At 42.8% G+C, this 19,885-nt stretch overlaps 1 protein-coding gene across 2 annotated transcripts; it reads right to left on the bottom strand.

The window, feature by feature from the left end:
• Positions 1 to 1,393: 1,393 nt before the first annotated feature.
• Positions 1,394 to 14,655, bottom strand: LOC139381060 (thyrotroph embryonic factor-like). Of its 2 annotated transcripts, none has more exons than XM_071124269.1 (5): positions 14,100 to 14,655; positions 5,198 to 5,572; positions 4,402 to 4,622; positions 3,848 to 4,059; positions 1,394 to 3,608 (listed from the first exon to the last, which is right to left on the bottom strand). In XM_071124269.1, exons 1-5 carry the CDS (start codon positions 14,176 to 14,178, stop codon positions 3,587 to 3,589), a joined length of 909 nt encoding a protein of 302 aa, XP_070980370.1. In that variant the 5' UTR covers positions 14,179 to 14,655; the 3' UTR covers positions 1,394 to 3,586. The 2 variants fall into 2 exon arrangements, with proteins under 2 accessions (XP_070980370.1, XP_070980368.1); XM_071124267.1 differs by lacking the exon at positions 14,100 to 14,655 and adding an exon at positions 6,309 to 6,665.
• Between the last annotated feature and the right edge of the window lie 5,230 nt (positions 14,656 to 19,885).

Raw genomic sequence — 19,885 nt, 5'->3', positions numbered from 1 at the left:
TATCAGTCTCTCGTTCCCAGCTTTGATGCACCTGTACCGTCTCCGCCTTCTAGATGGTAGTGGGGTTAACAGGCCGTGGCTCGGGTGGCTGAGGTTCTTGATGATCTTCTTGGCCTTCTTCTGACACCGGGTGCTGTTGATGTCCTGGAGGGCAGGCAGTGTGCCCCCGATGGTGTTTTGGGCTGACCACACCACCCTCTGGAGAGCCCTGAAGTTGTGGACGGTGCAATACAGCCCGACAGTATGCTCTCAATGGTGCATCTGTAGAAGTTTGTGAGGGACTTTGGGGCTGCTTGCTGTTTTCTTGTAGCATTTTAGCTAAACTGGTTAGGATTATTAACGTGGGAGGTTAGGAGAAGAGTTAGGCTTAGCTAAAATGCTATGAGGAAGTAACAAAACAGACTCGAGTATCAACCAATCTGTCCAATTAGCTATTATGTTTCCATACACCCACGTATGTTGTTCCTCCCAATTATTTTGCAACACCACTTTCAGAAACACTCCACATATGCAGTTATTTATGACTCCTCTATAGTCCTGCCTATGCTGTCAGACACCATAATGAGACAAATATAAAGATGAGTCCTCTAACTAACTCTATGGTTGGTCCCATCGCATAACCTCATGGACTACCCACTGGGCAGATGTCAGTTCAACATCTAGTTTAGATTTAAACCTTTGGTTGAGTTAAATTCAGCGTTTCGTGGTTTCTCCCAGTCTCAGAGAGACTTATACAACAGTGACTGAATGTGTTACAACACCTGGCATGGCCAGAGGTTTCGTTTAAGCCCAGTAAAATGCCCTAATGTTGACTTTTTGCAAGTCCAATCAGTTTGCCATGTTGATTCAACGTCACAATGATTTTTTTGGTGTGGAAATAACATGGATTCAACCAGGTAAAGCGTCATGTTTCATGGGTCAATTATGACTGACTGACTTGACCTACAATAAGTAATGAGTAGTTATTTATGATGCAAGGTTCGTTTTTAGATCTGTCAGTCGACAGTCGGCTGAAATTTCAATCAAGCCCTATTACTTGCTGGTCTTGGCCAGTTCCTCATAATTTCTTCCTACCTATCTCCCCCAACAGATGGCATCATTTCAGAGGCTTATACAACAGTGACTGAATGCGTTACACAACACCTGGCACGGACAGAAGTTTCTTTTAAGGCCAAGTAAAATGCCAAAAAAGAGCCAATGGATAAACTCTGTCCTGAAAGGCTATTCATGGTGTGTTCCTTTGTCTGGCTGGTTTCTTCTAAAGACTCATGTCTGTCAGCTTTTACCCAGTGCCTCATGAAAGTAGATAGTACTGCAGCGAGACAGGGTGTCATATTACACTTAAAAACACAGACATGTAATTTAGCCACAAAACAACACCTTCACTGTGCGCTCAGTTTTCAACAATGCTTTATTCATATACAGGGCATACGTTATCCACACATAAAATGCCACAAAATGTGTATACAACGTTAAAAAAAAAAAAGATTAGATCATTCTCCAACAGTTCTAAAAATTTTCCCTGCACCAGTTGTATAACATATGTGCACATTTTCTTAAAATGTTGTAGCACACTTTTTTCCCCAAAAAATATTGAACATGTCAGGAAGTGTGCTAATGTTTAGCGGTAACCCAATCAAGTCAGTGTTTTACTGACATTGTTTACTGGTTTATGGAAATCAAGATATTATCTTATGTTTTATAAAACTTACATCGTCTACCAACTTTTCCAAATCAAAATCTTGAACGCTTTCCTACATTATTAATGAAAGCCCTAATGATGCTACACATCATTTTGTGCAGATATCAGCTTTGAGCACTGATCTAGAGCTATAGTGGATTATAACAGCCAACGGAATTCATATAGAAGAGCAGAAAATACTGGTTATTTAAGCCAGGGTAATAATGACTTTAGTTGGAAACTGACCCTAGAGAAGTCTAAAGACTGGAAGACCTCTAACACACAAAGGGTTGTCTTATCTTGTCCAGATTTAGCAAACAACCAATAAATGAATCTTTCAATTTGAATGAGGTTCTCATCTGTTAACACACACAAAACAAACTATCAAATATCTTTACAAAAATAAAATCCAGACTACTTTCCAAAAGGTAAATCTTCAAAGAATTTCCCAAACATGAGCTGGAAGCACTGTATTCACCTATTTTCCTCTTATTACATCAGCAGGTATTAGGAACGTGACAAGCGGGCTTGGTAACACGGAAACACACAGGCCAAAGGGCAAAACCCAGGAGACAGAAACCCTGAAAAGAGACTTGAGTTTTGGGGTCTGATATGGTCATGTAAACAGACAATGGGCATCGCAATGAGTCGGCTGAAGACACTTGGAGGTCCTTGTTGAAACTGTGAGGCCCAGTTCAAACCACATCGATGAGTTGAGAAACCTGGCTTTACCAAAAGGAATTTCAAAAACAGTAACATTTATCAAAAGCTATTTTAAAAACCGTCAACATACACAAACTTAACCAAATTTCAGGTGTAGCCTGTTTACCGGTTTCATATGAGGTAACTAAAATGTATTCTACCCATTGCAGATGGAGCACAAGCACAATAACATTTCACCTTTTTACATTGAGTGTGGTAACTGTCCATATCTGTATGTCTGTAGAAGATCAAGGTCCCAGAGAAGTTGGATAAACTGCTTTCCAAGCATTCCAAAGTAGTAAACAGGAGCAAGGTTGGAGTTTTACTTTTGGTTGAACACATACTCTAACTGCAGAAAACTCAGAAATTGCACAGTTATGTCATAGATACTGTAAGTCAACTGGTTTATAATATTTTTGTATCGAGTTATACTTCGAACTAAGGAAAAAGTCTGGAAAATATAGCTCTGCTACTATTTACATTTTTTCGTGGGTTCTATACTGTACACCACTTTCGAAGCATTTCTTAATAAAAACCACAAAACACAGAACCTGAAGAGTGAATCAATTTCCTTGAAATGACAAGGATCCAAGAGCAGTGGACAATAGACTGAAGACAGAGAGACTTTGAAATATTACAAATCATTATATACAGTTTGGAGCAAGTTTTAACATGTAATTGTACAGGAAGAGATTTGTATTGAAGGTCTTCCTAACATGGTTTGAAAACTAATACCAAGCAGTAATAGTCCCCTGATTAACTTGAGTTATTGTATTTGAAGGTTATTTATGCATTTTATTTAGCTGTTTTTCTTTTGCAGGGGAAGTCCCATTGAGACCAAAGTTCACAGTAAAAGTATAAGCCATGCTTGTTTAGACTAAAACCCTAAAAGATAAAAATCCTTTTCAGTTTACTAAGTAAAATATCACCCACCCTCACCCCACCAATTTCAATCCCTCAAAATATGAACACAATTATCTTTTTACTGGCCAATGGTGTACAAAACATGACCAAAAAATACACTCATTGTAGTGCATTGAAATAAGCACTTAAATATGAAAATCTACTCACACAAGTTTTAAAAACAATAAGCAGGGGTCTTCCACATTCCTCCTCCTCCTGTTCTTCTTCATCATCATCTGATCCATCAATCCATTCGACTCATTTATTCACTGTTTCGCCACAAATAAAATCACTAGTAGCCTACTTGTCTTCCAGCGGTGCACTTGAAAGAAAAGAGAAAAAGTAAATGATTTACCAGGAGAGGAAGAGGAGTTAACATGAGGTGAAGAGGGGAGGGTTAACGTTTCATTATCACATGAAGCGCAACAGTGGGTATTCACAACTGATTCCTGACCACAATAAACTAAGGATGTTACTACTTAGTGACCTGACCAAAATGAAGTGACTGGCTGATGCAATCTGTGTGCACCGGCCAGCAGTTGTCTGTGTTTGGTCCCTTACAGCTCTCCGAATTTGGCCGCGTATTGGGCCACGACATTCTTGCTGCGGGCAAAGTCCTTCCGTAGCTCGCCCACTTCCTGTCGTAGCGCCGTGTTCTCGCGCTCCAGGAATGCCGCCCGCACTGTGATCTGGTTCTCCTTGAGTCGCCGCGCGTCCCGCGAACGCTTCGCCGCCACATTGTTCTTCTTCCTCCTCTGCCAGTACTTTTCATCCTGGTGAGGAGATAGAGGTGTAGAGGGAGAAAGAGCAGAGAGTACCAGGAGAAAGAGAACAAGGTTTTTATTGAAAGCGATCTTGATGCTGAGAGCATGCTTTCAATTCAATGTCGCTGCTAAGTTATTGAAAGCGTCCTTGAAAAGCAAACTCTTGTTTTCCCTCACTGGTGATAAGTAATTTAAAGAGACCTTCAAAATGGCTGAATGCTCTATGAACTAACTGATGGTACTGTAATACAAAATGTTTATAAACAATTCCTCTTCTTGGAATTAGAAAAAGCTGTGTACACCTACCTACATACCAAACCCACATTTCCAGCCTCCATGTCTCTGATTTACCTTAGAATCCTCAGGTACATACACCTTCTTGGCCTTCTTGATCATCGGTTGAGGTTTGAGTTCCTCCTCTGAGAACTTGTGTTTGCGTGGGTTGAACAGCGCTCCTCCAGGAACACTGGACAGGACCAGGTCGGTAGGATCTGGGTCAAAGTTCACGTCCACCTCAATCTCCTCTGGGTCGGTGGGTTCAGGGGTCAGCCTGTCCTTGTCTGTCACAACCTCTGTGGGGAGACACAGGTGACCAAGCATTAGGGTTCAAGTATACTGTTTGGGTTAATGTGAAAATGCTACTATCAGTTTTACGGGTTGGTAAATAAATGCTCCTGGTGTAAATGAGGCATTATTTTATGTGAGACTGCAAGTAATGTAAGTCCTGTTCCAGAACCATATATTTGGCTATATCCTGTTTATATCCTGAACTGGAGTAGATTAGAATAAATCCAGTGACTCAAATTGGCAGACATCAAGTTAAAGACTTCTACATTTGATAAGGATGGCCTCCACGGAGCCCAGCCCACATCTGTTGGTCAGCATAGCTACGATCTATTTTCTCTACCATCTACGGCAGCGACAGTGTTTCCCTGTACATGTGTCGTGTGTCCTTGGTGCTCAGATTATCTGACTGTCTATAGCAGAACCGAGAACAACTTACTTGGTTTACTTTGATCTTTAATGCATTTTTTTCTCACTTTTTGTATTACTTACACATTATACCATGTAACTACCAGTGTAACAACACTAACAAACTAATATTTAAATGTATAAGGCCCTAAAGGTCTCACAGATGTCGGCCTACCTGTCTCATCTGCGATATCAATACTGTTGAGGGTGATGGTGACCCCTTCTTCCTCACACTGATCCAACTCCAGGATGGGCAGCAGGGAAATGGGGGCGGCTGGGGCTCTCTTGGGCTTGGCTGCCATGGTGGTGGGCATCTCTGTCTTCCCTGCATTCTCCATGTTGAGAGCATCGTCCAGGGATGAGGGTGAGGTGGAGATGCCGTTCTCCATGAGGAACTCCTCCAGGTCCATGTACTCCAGGTGGAAGGTCTCCCCATTGTACGGGATAGTCTTATCCCAGATGGCAGGGGTCAGGGCGGCCGACGGACCCATCCCACTCCCTCCTTCAAGGTCCACATTGTCCCCCATAAGCAGCTTCTCCTTGTCATTGTCTGTGGCAGTAAAACAGAAAAGCAATGGTTAATTTTATGAGTTATGGCAGGGTAGATAAAACAAATGGAGAAGACAATCATTGGAAAAGGGTTTATTTGACATGGTCATTCAGTAGATTGTAAATGGCTGTGGATAAAACACTCAGGACACACACACACATGCATAAATAAATAAAAAGTGGTCCATGTGACAATCTAGCCCACAAGTTTGATCATGCAGGCTTCATGTTTCAAACAATGGAGGAGATATGATGAAATACTACATCAGAATTTGGTAGAAAAGTGGACCTTGACACTAGGAGACAGAAAAATGTGACCTACTAATAGTGGTTCCAGTAAAGTTACGGAGTTGTGATGAGGTTTAGAGAGGAGTTTACTGTCAACTAGCCTTATGCTATTTTTAGTGCTACATTGATATTGCTTACTCCATTGTTGTTGGCGCTTGCAAGAAAGGCATTTCACTGTACTTGACATTAAAAATGGTGTGCTGTCTGCGAACCCCAGAATTTAAGTGTAGCTTTAAATTCAGATGACGGGATAGCTGAATTCTTATAGATAATAACACTATAAAAACAACAGACAGAAAGGGTGTGATTCTGTGTACCAATTTCCTGCATTGCATACGTTGTATTCGCATTCGGCTTTCTCCGGCACAATTCGGCCTCTTCTCAGTTATTTTCCTAGAACAAACGATGCATTCAAACCCCACACAGAGAAGCATCTAGAGTAGACTTACCATCGTCGCCCTCGAGTAAATTCGGTGGGGGCATTTCCATTATTTTCTTCAATACCACGGGAAAAGCACCCGGTGACCCCATGAAGGTTTCCAGTGTGGTGGTGATCGGCTCTTCTGACATTTTTTACGGCAATTACGCAAAAACAAATTTTAAAGATAGGCTCCTTCAACAATGAAGCATAGGCGAATGTAACAGAATATCCTCTCCGTAAAACAAAAGTATCCGTTAGTGAAACTGCAATTTGGCTAAATGTTACAATGTAACAGCGAACAACACGACATTAGACTACCTCTTCAGAGTATGAACTGACTCTACAAATAACGCAACAAAAAACGTTTTGTTGGTCAACAGAAACCACACCTCTTGCGTAGAAAATATACAATAGCCCTGTTCTGATTGGTGTTTTTCTTCTCTACCATTATGAATATTAACATTCTCGGAGCAACGTAGGCAAGGTGTGATATACCATTGGTTGACCGAATTATATATCTGTTGTAACTCTGCATAAATTAGAGGAAAACGTGTTGGGAGGGTGGAACAACCTCAATGATATATATATATATGCATACTTTAGACTTAGGAAAGCAAATGTTGGTACAGTTGGTGTGTAGTGACAGTACCTTAGGCATGCAGTGTCAAAATGTACTTTGACAATTGCCCCAATTTCTTTAGGAACAAATGTGTTTTTAGGCCTATTTATTTGACCAGCTATTATGGGCATCAAACAATAATCTATAGGCTCCTTTGTGAGAAAATAACATTTGTTTTATTGTCTAGCCTATGCCATATAACATAGAAATTGTGAGTCACAAATTGCCCGGTTTCCCAAAATCATTTAAAGCCTAAAATAAAAGGAAACCGAGCCCTGGTTCATTCGCTTCGTTCTCACATGGCAACACGTGCCATCATCGTAGCTAAAAAAAAAACCCACGGAGAACCAATGAAGACTGCGCAGTGATCGCCTACTATTCAAATTGAGTACAAGTGAAGGACCGGTCTGCTCTGCTGCATTGCCAGGGGGAGGTGCGGAGCTATGCGATTTGAGACATGTGTCGCTATTTTACTGGCATTTTACCGTGACACATTTTTTTCAGACACTGTATTTATGGACATATCTCCGTACGATATTGTGCCAGTCACTCACATTAAGCATGATACTTTACTATACACACACTACACTTATTTAGACACTAAACAGCCAACATATATTCAGACATGGGCTAGTCCAGACGGCTGCGCACAATTGGCCCAGCATCGTCCGGGTTTGGCCGATGTAGGCCCATCATAGTAAATTTGTTCTTAACTGACTTGCCTAGTTAAATAAAGGTTAAATAAAAATAATAATAGGCATATACACCAGTGGAGGCTGCTGTGGGGAGGATGACTCATAATAATGGCCAGAATGGAGCAAATGGAATGGCATCAAACACATGGTTTTAATGTGTTTGAAACCATTCCATTTATTCCATTATACTCAATTCCAGGCATTATTATGCCCAATAATATTTTTTCCATGTTTTGTTCTCTTGCCATGTGATACTACCATGTTGTTGCCATGTTTGTTGATATCATGTTGTGTTGCTACATTGCTGTGTTGCTATGTTGTTGTCTTAGGTCTCTCTTTATGTAGCGTTGGTGTCTTGTCCTGATGTGTGTTTTATCCTATATTTTAATTTTCTTTATTTTTTAAATTGTTCTGCAACTGACTTGCCTCGCTAAATACAGGTTAAGTAAAACATGTACAATTTTCATTATGAGCCTTCCTCCCCTCAGCAGTCTCCACTGATATACACCATGAAAACCAAATGCACAAGCCCTTACTAAAAACATTATTCTAAATTGCGAGTTGTCAAACATTTATTTTCAAACTGATCAAGCAAAGGCAAGGACAGCATTCATGTATTGTAGTTGTTTTTAAGAGTAGAGTTAGCTGTACTGTCAGTATAGCATAGCTCTTCCCACCAGCCTCCTCTGACACAGAACTAGTCCAGCATCCACACAACTGCACAAGAAGAGAAAACAGAGATGCTGTCCACTGCTATGTCTTTATGACACCTTCATAAATCCTTTACAAGGCCTTCATAGATGCTTCACAAATGATTGAAAAGCTGTTAATAGTCCTAATATACAGTATAAAATGACGCCGGAGAGGACGGCTGACGTTTTACATGCTCCTAGCCAATTGTGCTATTTTGTTAGTTTTTTTGCGTTGTAACTTATTTTGTACATAATGTTGCTGCTACCATCTCCTATGACTGAAAATAACTTCTGGACATCAGTGATTACTCACCACGAACTGGAAGGATATACTGCTCTCCCGGGAACAGGCTCAAATCCACGTCATTTGCATGATGAAAAGACGGAGGAAAAGAGGACGCAGATCAGGCTGCCTTCTGAGAATCCATAGGCAAGCGAGTAAACTCCCACTGCCATCCTCCCTATTTGCTAACATGCTAACATGGAAAATAACATTTATGACCTACGATTAATGATTATCCTACCAACGGAGCATTAAGAACTGTAATATCTTATGTTTCACCGAGTCATGGCTGAATGACGACACGGCTAATATAGAGCTGGCGGGATTTTCCTTGCACCGGCAGAACAGAGAAGCTACGTCTGGTAAGACGAGGGGTGGGGGTGTGTGTCTTTTTGTAAATAACAGCTGGTGCGCAATGTCTAATATTAAAGAAGTCTCAAGGTATTGCTCGCCTGAGGTAGAATACCTCATGATAAGCTGTAGACCACACTATCTACCTAGAGAGTTCTCATCTATATTTTTCGTAGCCGTCTATTTACCTCCACTAAGACCGCACTCAACTAACTCTATAAGGCCATAAGCAAACCAGAAAATGCTCATCCAGAAGCAGCGCTCCTGGTAGCCGGGGACTTTAATGCAGGGAAACTTAAATCAGTTTTACCACATTTTTACCAGCATGTTACATGTGCAACCAGAGGGAAAAAGACAAAAAAACTCTAGACCACCTTTACTCCACACACAGAGATGCATACAAAGCTCTCCCCCGCCTTCCATTTGGCAAATCTGACCATAATTCTATCCTCCTGAATCCTGCTTACAAGCAAAACCTAAAGCAGGAAGTACCAGTGACTAGATCAATACGGAAGTGGTCAGATGATGCAGATGTTAGGCTACAGGAATGTTGAATCAGTGCTCAATGTTTTGCTAGCACAGACAGGAATATGTTCCAGGATTCCTACGACAGCATTGATTCATCCAAAGGCACTGAGGAGTATACCACCTCAGTCATCGGCTTCATCAATAAGCGTATCAACGATGTCACCCCCACAGTGACCGTACGTACATAACCCAACCAGAAGCCATGGATTACAAGCAACATCCACATCGAGCTAAAGGCTAGAGCTGCCGCTTTCAAGGAGCGGGACTCTAACCCGGAAGCTTATAAGAAATCCCGCTATGCCCTCCGACGAACCATCAAACAGGCACGAGTCAATACAGGACTAAGATCTACACCGGCTCTGACGCTCGTCGGATGTGGCAGGGCTTGAAAACTATTCAAGGGCAACCCAGACGCGAGCTGCCCAGTGACGCCAGCCTACCAGACAAGCTAAATTCCTTTTATGCTCATTTCAAGGCAAGCAACCCTGAAGCATGCACGAGAGCACCAGCTATTCTGGATGACTGTGTGATAACGCTCTCGGTAGCCGATGTCAGCAAGACCTTTAAACACAGGTCAACATTCACAAAGCTGCGGGGCCAGATGGATTACCTGGACATGTACTCAAAGCATACGCAGACCAACTGGCAAGTGTCTTCACTGATATTTTCAACCTCTCCCTGACTGAGTCTGTAAAACCTACATGTTTCAAGCAGACCACCATAGTCCCTGTGCCTAAGGAAGCGAAGTTAACCTGCCTAAATGATTACCGCCCTCGGAGCACTCACGTAGGAAAGCCATGAAATGCTTTGAAAGGCTGATCATGGACCACATCAACAGCATCCTCCCAGAAACCCTAGACCCACTCCAATTCGCATTCCACCCCAACAGCTCCACAGATGATGCAATCTTTATTGCACTCCACACAGCCCTTTCCCACCTGGACAAAAGGAAAACCTACGTGAGAATGCTGTTCATTGATAACAGCTCGGCGTTCAACACCATAGTACCCATGAAGCTCATCACTAAGCTAAGGACCCTTGGACTAAACTAAACACCTCCCTCTGCAACTGGATCCTGGACTTCCTGATGGGCCGCCCCCAGGTGGTAAGGGTAGGCAACAATGCGTCTGCCACACTGATCCTTATCACTGGGGCCCCTCAGGGGTGTGTACTTAGTCCCCTCCTGTACTCCCCGTTCACCCACGACTGCGTGGCCAAACACGACTTCAACACCATCATTAAGTTTGCTGACGACACAACAGTGGTAGGCCTGATCACAGACAATGATGAGACAGCCTATAGTGAGGAGGTCAGAGAACTGGCAGTGTGGTGCCAGCACAACAACCTCTCCCTCAATGTGAGCAAGACAAAGGAGCTAATTGTGGACTACAGGAAAAGGGGGGCCAAACAGGCCCCCATTAACATCAACAGGACTGTAGTGGAGTGGGTCGAGAGTTTCAAGTTCCTTGGTGTCCATATCATCAACAAACTATCATGGTCCAAACACACCAAGACAAGAAGGCACAACAAAACATTTTCCCCCTCAGGAGACTGAAAAGATTTGGCAATGGTCCTCAGATCCTCAAAAAGTTCTACAGATGCACCATTGAGAGCATCCTGACCGGTTGCATCACCACCTGGTATTGCAACTGCTCGGCATCTGACTAGGGTGCTACAGAGGGTGGTGCGTACGGCCCAGTACATCACTGGGGCCAGGCTTCCTGCCATCCAGGACCTAAATAATAGGCGTGTCAGAGGAAAGCCCATAAATTTGTCAGAGACTCCAGTCACCCAAGTCATAGACTGTTTTCTCTGCTACCGCACGGCAAGCCTAGGACCAAAAGGCTACCGGAGCGCCAAGTCTAGGACCAAAAGGGTCCTTAACAGCTTCTACCCCCAAGCCATAAGACTGCTGAACAACTCAACTAATCAAATGGCCACCTGGATTATTTACATTTGTAAACTCAGCAATAAAAGAAACGTCCCGTTTTCAGGACCCTGTCTTTCAAAGATAATTTGTAAAAATCCTCCTTCACAGATCTTCATTGTAAAGGGTTTAAAACACTGTTTCTCATGCTTGTTCAATGAACCATAAACAATTAATGAACATGCACCTGTGGAATGGTCGTTAAGACACTAACAGCTTACAGACGGTAGGCAATTAAAGTCAGTTATGAAAACGTAGGACACTAAAGAGGCCTTTCTACTGACTCTGAAAAACACCAAAAGAAAGATGCCCAGGGTCCCTGCTCATCTGTGTGAACGTGCCTTAAGCCTGCTGCAAGGAGACATGAGGACTGCAGATGGGGCCAATAAATTGCCATGTCTGTACTGTGAGACGCCTAAGACAGCGCTACAAGGAGACAGGACGGACAGCTGATCGTCCTCGCAGTGGCAGACCACATGTAACAGCACCTGCACAGGATCGGTGCATCCGAACATCACACCTGCGAGACAGGTACAGGATGGCAACAACAACTGCCCGAGTTACACCAGGAACGCACAATCCCTCCATCAGTGCTCAGACTATCCGCAATAGGCTGAGAGAGGCTGGACTGAGCCTGTTGTAAGGCAGGTCCTCACCAGACATCACCGGCAACAACGTCGCCTATGGGTACAAACCCACCGCCGCTGGACCAGACAGGACTGGCAAAAAGTGCTCTTCACTGACAAGTCGCAGTTTTGTCTCACCAGTGGTGATGGTCGGATTCGCGTTTATCGTCAAAGGATGAGTGTTACACCGAGGCCTGTACTCTGGAGCGGGATCAATTTGGAGGTGGAGGGTCCGTCATAATCTGGGGCGGTGTGTCACAGCATCATCGGACTGAGCTCGTTGTCATTGCTGGTAACCTTAACGCTGTGTGTTCCAGGGAAGACATCCTCCTCCCTTATGTGGTACCCTTCCTGCAGGCTCATCCTGACATGACCTTCCAGCATGACAATGCCATCAGCCATACTGCTCGTTCTGTGCGTGACTTCCTGCAAGACAGGAATGTCAGTGTTCTGCTATGGCCAGCGGAGAGCCCAGATCTCAATCCCGTTGAGCACGTCTGGGACCTGTTGGATTGGGGGGTGAAGGCTAGGGCCATTCCCCCCATAAATGTTTGAACTTGCAGGTGCCTTGGTGGAAGAGTGGGTAACATCTCACAGCAAGAACTGGCAAATCTGGGGCAGTCCATAAGGAGATGCACTGCAGTACTTAATGCAGATGGTGGCCACACCAGGTAAAAATATTTATCACAAGACAACCATTTTCAGGTCTTGCCATAGATTTTCAAACAGATTAATTCAAAACTGTAAATCGGCCACTCAGGAACATAACCTGTCTTCTTGGTAAACAACTCCAATGTAGATTTGGCCTCCTGTTTTCGATCATTGTCCAGCTGAAAGGGGAATTAATCTCAAAGTGTCTGGTGAAAAACAGATTGAACCAGGTTTTCCCTCCAGGATTTAGCCTGTATTTAGCTCCGTTCCATGTATTTTTTATCCTAAAAAACTCCCCAGTCCTTAACGACTACAAGCATACACATAAATTGAAGCAGCCACCACTATGCTTGAAAATATGGAGTGGTACTCAGTAATGTGTTGTATTGACAAAAAGTAAAATTGCCTTGCCACATTTCTTTTTTGCAGTATTACTTTAGTGCCTTGTTGCAAACAGGATGCATGTTTTGGAAAATACATATCCCACCTCGCACTGCCTGGCAGTTGAGTTGTGTGCAATGAATTAAGTGCTGATAGATTCATTTTTGGAGGCGCTGCGCACAGTTAGCTATTTAGCTGACAACTGTGGCTAGCCAAAAAGGAATCATTTTGAAAGTTAGATAATCTTATCCTTTGAGGCTTTAAATTAATAAATTATGCTTTTGAACATTCAAAGCAACTGGGAAACGTCCATGGTAGGTATTGTTGTCACCTTAGCTTTCTATATAACTTCTCAGTGATAGAAAGCACCACCAATTAGCCTACACACACGTCGTTACTATGACAACTAATGTAGCCATGTCAGCAAACGACTGCTGTTTGAAAACACACACATCCGATTTGGTGTTTGAACAGTCAGTAGTCCAAAACTAATTTGAGCGTTAAGGCCTGCTGTGTGAACAAGGCTATAAGTCAATTGCACAACTTCCGCAACTTCCTCTGAATCAAAGAGGTGCAGGTGCTGCCTTAATCGACATCCACACCAGGGGAGCAGTGGTTTGGTTAACTGCCTTGGTCAAGAACAGGGTAGATTGTCCCACCTTGCCGGCTAGGGGATTTGAACCAGCAATCTGTCTTTTACTGGACCAATGCTCTAAACCTATAGCCACCGTTCGGTTACTGGCCCAACGCCCTTACACACTAGGCTAATCTAGTCGTTCTAGTAACCACTGTCAAAATGGCACCAGGATTTTATTGATGTTACGCAATATATAGGATTCGCAGTGAGAAATCACTCCAAAATATTGTATTTATAGTCGAAGAGACTGTTAAGATACATTTATTGAAAACAAACGTACTGTATCAAATATGTTTTGAGTTGCAACATTGTCGCACGTGGATTCATTTACTACAGCGCTGGGAAAACATTATTCCTGATCATTCAGTCACAATGCAATTTATTGACAATTTGCACACACAAAAATACGATTATTTCGCTTCTTCTTACCGTCGTAATCAAGGGTAGGAATAGTGAAGGGATCCTCAAGCAGAGCTTTGAACATCTCCGGAATCTCAAAATAAGACATATTTCTCGACTTTTCTAAACGCTTGTAAAGATGACCTGGTCGGACTATCAATTAAAAGCTGGAGCAGATATATGAAGGTGACAAAGTTTGTCAACGCTTCCAAGTTCCTCAGAAGACAAAAAAAATCACATATAGAACGAAATGTTGATGAACTGAAACTTTTTTCACGACTGGTTTGTATGTCCCGCCCCTTATAGCGCCTTGTTTTTCCATCGTTTTTTTCCCCAATCCTGGCTGATCTAGCCAATTACTGCCAGGTATTCACACACAATTATAATACCAACGACGGAAAGATTCGTGATGGTGTCTGCTTTTGTCTGATAAAATGGAAAGCCAATTTGAAGCGTTTTCCATATTACCCAAATAAAATAAGCACAGATATATGGGGCTCCCGAGTGGCGCAGTGGTGTAAGGCACTGTATCTCAGTACTTGAGGTGTCACTACAGACGCCTTGGTTAGAATCCAGGCTGTATTACAACTGGCCGTAGTTGGGAGTCCCAAAGCGTGGCGCACAAGTACCCAGCGTCGTCCGGGTATTGGCCCAGCGTCGCTCGATACATAGCTTCCTGTCAGCTTGATTGTAGCCATACTAGCATCGAAGTCGCTCCTTTTATCATTATCTCTGTAAATTAATATAATCATATTTCTATAGCGTTTTTGTATAATTCTTGTTGAAAATTCTGTTTATCCATTCAGTTAGTGATTTTTGTAATTCAATTATTGTGTTCTGTGTCTTTTTTTGTCTCTTAGCTAGCTATTAACGCGCTAACTAGTAAGGTGGCTGGCAATTACCAACCATGGCACTGTTTTACTCAAGGCGCTTGCAAGAGCTGCCAAAGACTACAGTGAAGGTTGTACATCGTCTGTCCAAGACAAATAGCAAAGCACCGACCTCCAAGTGGAAAAAAGGATTCAAACGTTGTCTCCAGTTACCTTTTCAACTATGTATAGCCAAGTTGCCTATCAGACCAGACAAAGATATATACTGAAAGCTGTAATGTAGCTTAAGACATGCCTTTTACAGTAGCTAGCTAACATGATTGCTCATTCTTTTTATTCCAAACAGTTTCGAACAGGGACAAAGTGACAGGAGAGGTCAGCATAAGGGTTTTCCGCTACAGGTCCATGAGGAAAAATTAGAAACCACACAGTTTGAGTGTAGGGTGAAAAGTCAGCTGTTTGTCACACTACAGGTGTGGCCAAAAGTTTTGAGAATGACAAAACATATACATTTTCACAAAGTATACTGCCTCAGTTTGTATGATGGCAATTTGCATATACTCCAGAATGTTATGAAGAGTGATCAGATTAATTGCAATTAATTGCAAAGTCCCTCTTTGCCATGCAAATGAACTGAATCCCCCAAAAACATTTCCACTGCATTTCAGCCCTGCCACAAAAGGACCAGCTGACATCATGTCAGAGATTCTCTCGTTAACACAGGTGTGAGTGTTGACGAGGACAAGACTGGAGATCACTGTCATGCTGATATGAGTTTGAATAACAGACAGGAAGCTTCAAAAAGAGGGTGGTGCTTGGAATCATTGTTCTTCCTCTGTCAACCATGGTTACCTGCAAGGAAACACGCGCCGTCATCATTGCTTTGCACAAAAAGGGCTTCACAGGCAAGGATATTGCTGCCAGTAAGATTGCACCTAAATCAACCATTTATTGGATCATCAAGAACTTCAAGGAGAGCGGTTCAATTGTTGTGAAGAAGGCTTCAGGGCGCCCAAGAAAGTCCAGCAAGGGCCAGGACCGTCTCCTAAAGTTGATTCAGCTGCGGGATCGGGGCACCACCAGTACAGAGCTTGCTCAGGAATGGCAGCAGGCAGGTGTGAGTGCATCTGCACGCACAGTGAGGCAAAGACTTTTGGAGGATTGCCTGGTGTCAAGAAGAGCAGCAAAGAAGCCACTTCTCTCCAGGAAAAACATCAGAGACAGACTGATATTCTGCAAAAGGTACAGGAATTGGACTGCTGAGGACTGGGGTAAAGTCATCTTCTCTGATGAATCCCCCCCTTGTTTGTGGCATCTGGAAAAAAGCTTGTCCAGAAGAAGACAAGGTGAGTGCTGCCATCAGTCCTGTCATGTCAACAGTAATGCATCCTGAGACCATTCATGTGTGGGGTTGCTTCTCAGCCAAGGGAGTGGGCTCACTCACAATTTTGCCTAAGAACACAGCCATGAATAAAGAATGGTACCAACACATCCTCCGAGAGCAACTTCTCCCAACCATCCCGGAACAGTTTGGAGATGAACAATGCCTTTTCCAGCATGATGGAGCACCTTGCCATAAGGCAAAAGTGATAACTAAGTGGCTCGGGGAACAAAACATCGATATTTTGGGTCCATGGCCAGAACTCCCCAGACCTTAATCCCATTGAGAACTTGTGGTCAATCCTCAAGAGGCGGGTGGACAAACAAAAACCCACAAATTCTAACAAACTCCAAGCATTGATTATGCAAGAATGGGCTGCCATCAGTCAGGATGTGGCCCAGAAGTTAATTGACAGCATGCCAGGGCGGATTGCAGAGGTCTTGAAAAAGAAGGGTCAACACTGCAAATATTGACTCTGCATCAACTTCATGTAATTGTCAATAAAAGCCTTTGACACTCATGAAATGCTTGTAATTATACTTCAGTATTCCATAGTAACATCTGACAAAATGATCTAAAGACACTGAAGCAGCAAACTTTGTGGAAATTAATATTTGTGTCATTTTCAAAATTTAGTGGCTGTTGCATGTTGTGTCAGTCAATGTCTGTTTGCTGGTCGTGACACATGTTGAGTGATTTTATTGCCAAATCATTTTATTTTTATATCCCCACGTAGGTTGTACTGAAGCACTCTGAGCCAGTAACAATGGCATCACTGTTCATGTGTTTCTGGCACTGCACTATGCAACCACACAGTTGCATTACTATTCCTAGATGGGAACATCAGTCGTCCCACCTGTGCACAGCTGCACAAAGGCCGAGCAGCAGTGGCATAAGCCAAGGACTATGGTATGTTTTAAAAGCTATACCACATATTAACATCATATGTTTATCATCACATCATAATAATCACAGCGGCTGCTAATAAATTATTTAATGAAAACTTAAATCGTCTCATGATTCGATTTAGAATAGTGCCCTTGTACTGTCTTTTTACAAGGTCTACAAACTGGGCCCATAGGCAAAATGACCATCACCAAGCCCATCAAAAATCACATGGCAGAAGGAGGGATTAGGTGAGTATTCCCTAATAGCCAGTATAGTAGGTAGTAGCTGGTCATATCCTATTACACTTTGACGATATCAAATTATTTAATTTCAGGTGGTTTCAAGTACATGGTTTAGATTGGCTAACCACAGTGGCTGCTTTGCAGCACTCTAAACTCTACAGAGCCATTTTGGAATGCTCCTGAAGGGTCATCCAAGAACTTTGACCCTCAATCCAAGCCATTTTTCTGCAGTATGGGGATGTCTGCTGAAAAGCTTTTAGTCAACTCCCACTTTGTAAAGGTACAGGCGGGGAGCCTCCTGTCTTACCAGCAGCCTCCAATCACAATGTAACACATAGTTCACCATATGGAGACACCACCATTCCCTTCACTGCCCCTGGGTGGCTACAGGCTGTATAGCAACTTTCAAGGCTGCACATTTGTAGTCAGTGAAGAAGACCAGCTTCACATAGTCTCTTCAGGTGAGAGAATACATAGAGACCCAGTGGTGTTCTCACTAATTAGAGAGACGGGTGACTGGTACTACTTATGTGTACATGCAAAAGTTATTTGGCAGAAAATACTAAATAACAAGGGTCAGCGTCCTTTATCTTTCAATGAAAGAGAAACAAATCTGTCTGTGCAATTAATAATTTAAAATAATTCAGTTACATTTTTCTGTTCTCTTGTCACTGTAAATAAACTCTTTATAATATTTTGTTTGGAGTAGAAGCAGAGGTGTTTATTAACAATACATTGACTACAGGGTGTTAGACAATGTGGATGGTCACAGCAAAAAAAAGGAAAGATGCATTGCAGTAGTAGCTCATTGCTCCTTGGCCCACACCTTCACAAGAGGCCCACACTGGTAGTTTTGTGAGGCGAGCCACAGCCCAGATGCAGTTGATGCTTCCCATCAGTGACATGGTAATATTCCTGTTACGGATACAGGTATCCTGTGTCTGTGTGAGTGTGTATCCTGTGTTGTTTTCTCTCCTTCTCCCCTCACAGGTGAAAATCATCACTCCCCAATCAGTCAACAATCATCAATCAGAAGACACACCTCCTGTTTCCTACCCTATCACAGTTCCTATCCCTTGGTTTAAAAACACCATCAGTTGTTTGCTCTAGAGCTCAATCTCTCTGTAAATACCATGTCTGTAGGTCTCTGTGTTTCACTCTCTCTTTGTGTATTAACCTCTCTTTTGTTTGAGCACCTCCATAGCACTTTGTCATCACCTGTGAGTATTGTTTTTGGTGTTTGTTTGTTGCTGGTGGGAAAAGGGGAAACCAAGACAAGTCGCCCATGGGCATACACTACCCGTAGGTAGACTTTGTTAAATACACTAGTTAGAACTGGGCGGACCACCCACTGTATTTTTGGTTAGTTAGCTGTTGTTAAAATAGGCTAGTCTAGCTTAGGGGTGTTTTGGATGCTTATTGTTTCTTTCCTTGGGTCCAGCTCAGCCCCTTTTCCTGCTCCCCCCATTACCGTGTGTTTTACAATAAACCCTGAGTTTGACAGTATAATTTCAGTTGTCGTGGTTATTTCGTTCACACTTTTACTTTGTCACAATTATAATTTGCATGAGTTATGTTACGGGTATCATTACCATCCCCCCCCCTAGACTGTCGGGCCAAAAGGGATTCGTAACAATTCCACTGGAATAGCAACGGTACTGCTCCCTTCAGATGTCGAAGCCCACTAGAAGGTTCAATGAAATCTTATTCATTTCTTAACTTTCAATAAAGATGCCGTACCAATTAATAACATTAACGTCGTTTGCATTAGCGTTAGCTAGATACTGATAGCTAACGTTTTCTAGATAGAGACAAAACACAGAGAACACGATAGAATTACAAAAATCACTAACTGAACGGATAAACATTTTCTAAAATAATTACACTGCTCAAAAAAGTCGCTTGGGGTATGTCTCTATCAGTTTTGCACATCAAGAGACTGACATTTTTTCCCATTCCTCCTTGCAAAACAGCTCGAGCTCAGTGAGGTTGGATGGAGAGCATTTGTGAACAGCAGTTTTCAGTTCTTTCCACAGATTCTCGATTGGATTCAGGTCTGGACTTTGACTTGGCCATTCTAACACCTGGATATGTTTTATTTTTGAACCATTCCATTGTAGATTTTGCTTTATGTTTTGGATCATGGTCTTGTTGGAAGACAAATCTCCATCCCAGTCTCAGGTCTTTTGCAGACTCCATCAGGTTTTCTTCCAGACTGGTCCTGTATTTGGCTCCATCCATCTTCCCATCAATTTTAACCATCTTCCCTGTCCCTGCTGAAGAAAAGCAGGCCCAAACCATGATGCTGCCACCACCATGTTTGACAGTGGGGATGGTGTGTTCAGGGTGATGAGCTGTGTTGCTTTTACGCCAAACATAACGTTTTGCATTGTTGCCAAAAAGTACAATTTTGGTTTCATCTGACCAAAGCACCTTCTTCCACATGTTTGTGTCTCCCAGGTGGCTTGTGGCAAA

Source organism: Oncorhynchus clarkii, chromosome 23 (assembly GCF_045791955.1).
Source record: "Oncorhynchus clarkii lewisi isolate Uvic-CL-2024 chromosome 23, UVic_Ocla_1.0, whole genome shotgun sequence".
Lineage (NCBI taxonomy): Eukaryota > Metazoa > Chordata > Actinopteri > Salmoniformes > Salmonidae > Oncorhynchus > Oncorhynchus clarkii.
Note: the sequence above shows the minus strand (reverse complement) of the source record. Positions and strands in the feature narration are given on the sequence as shown.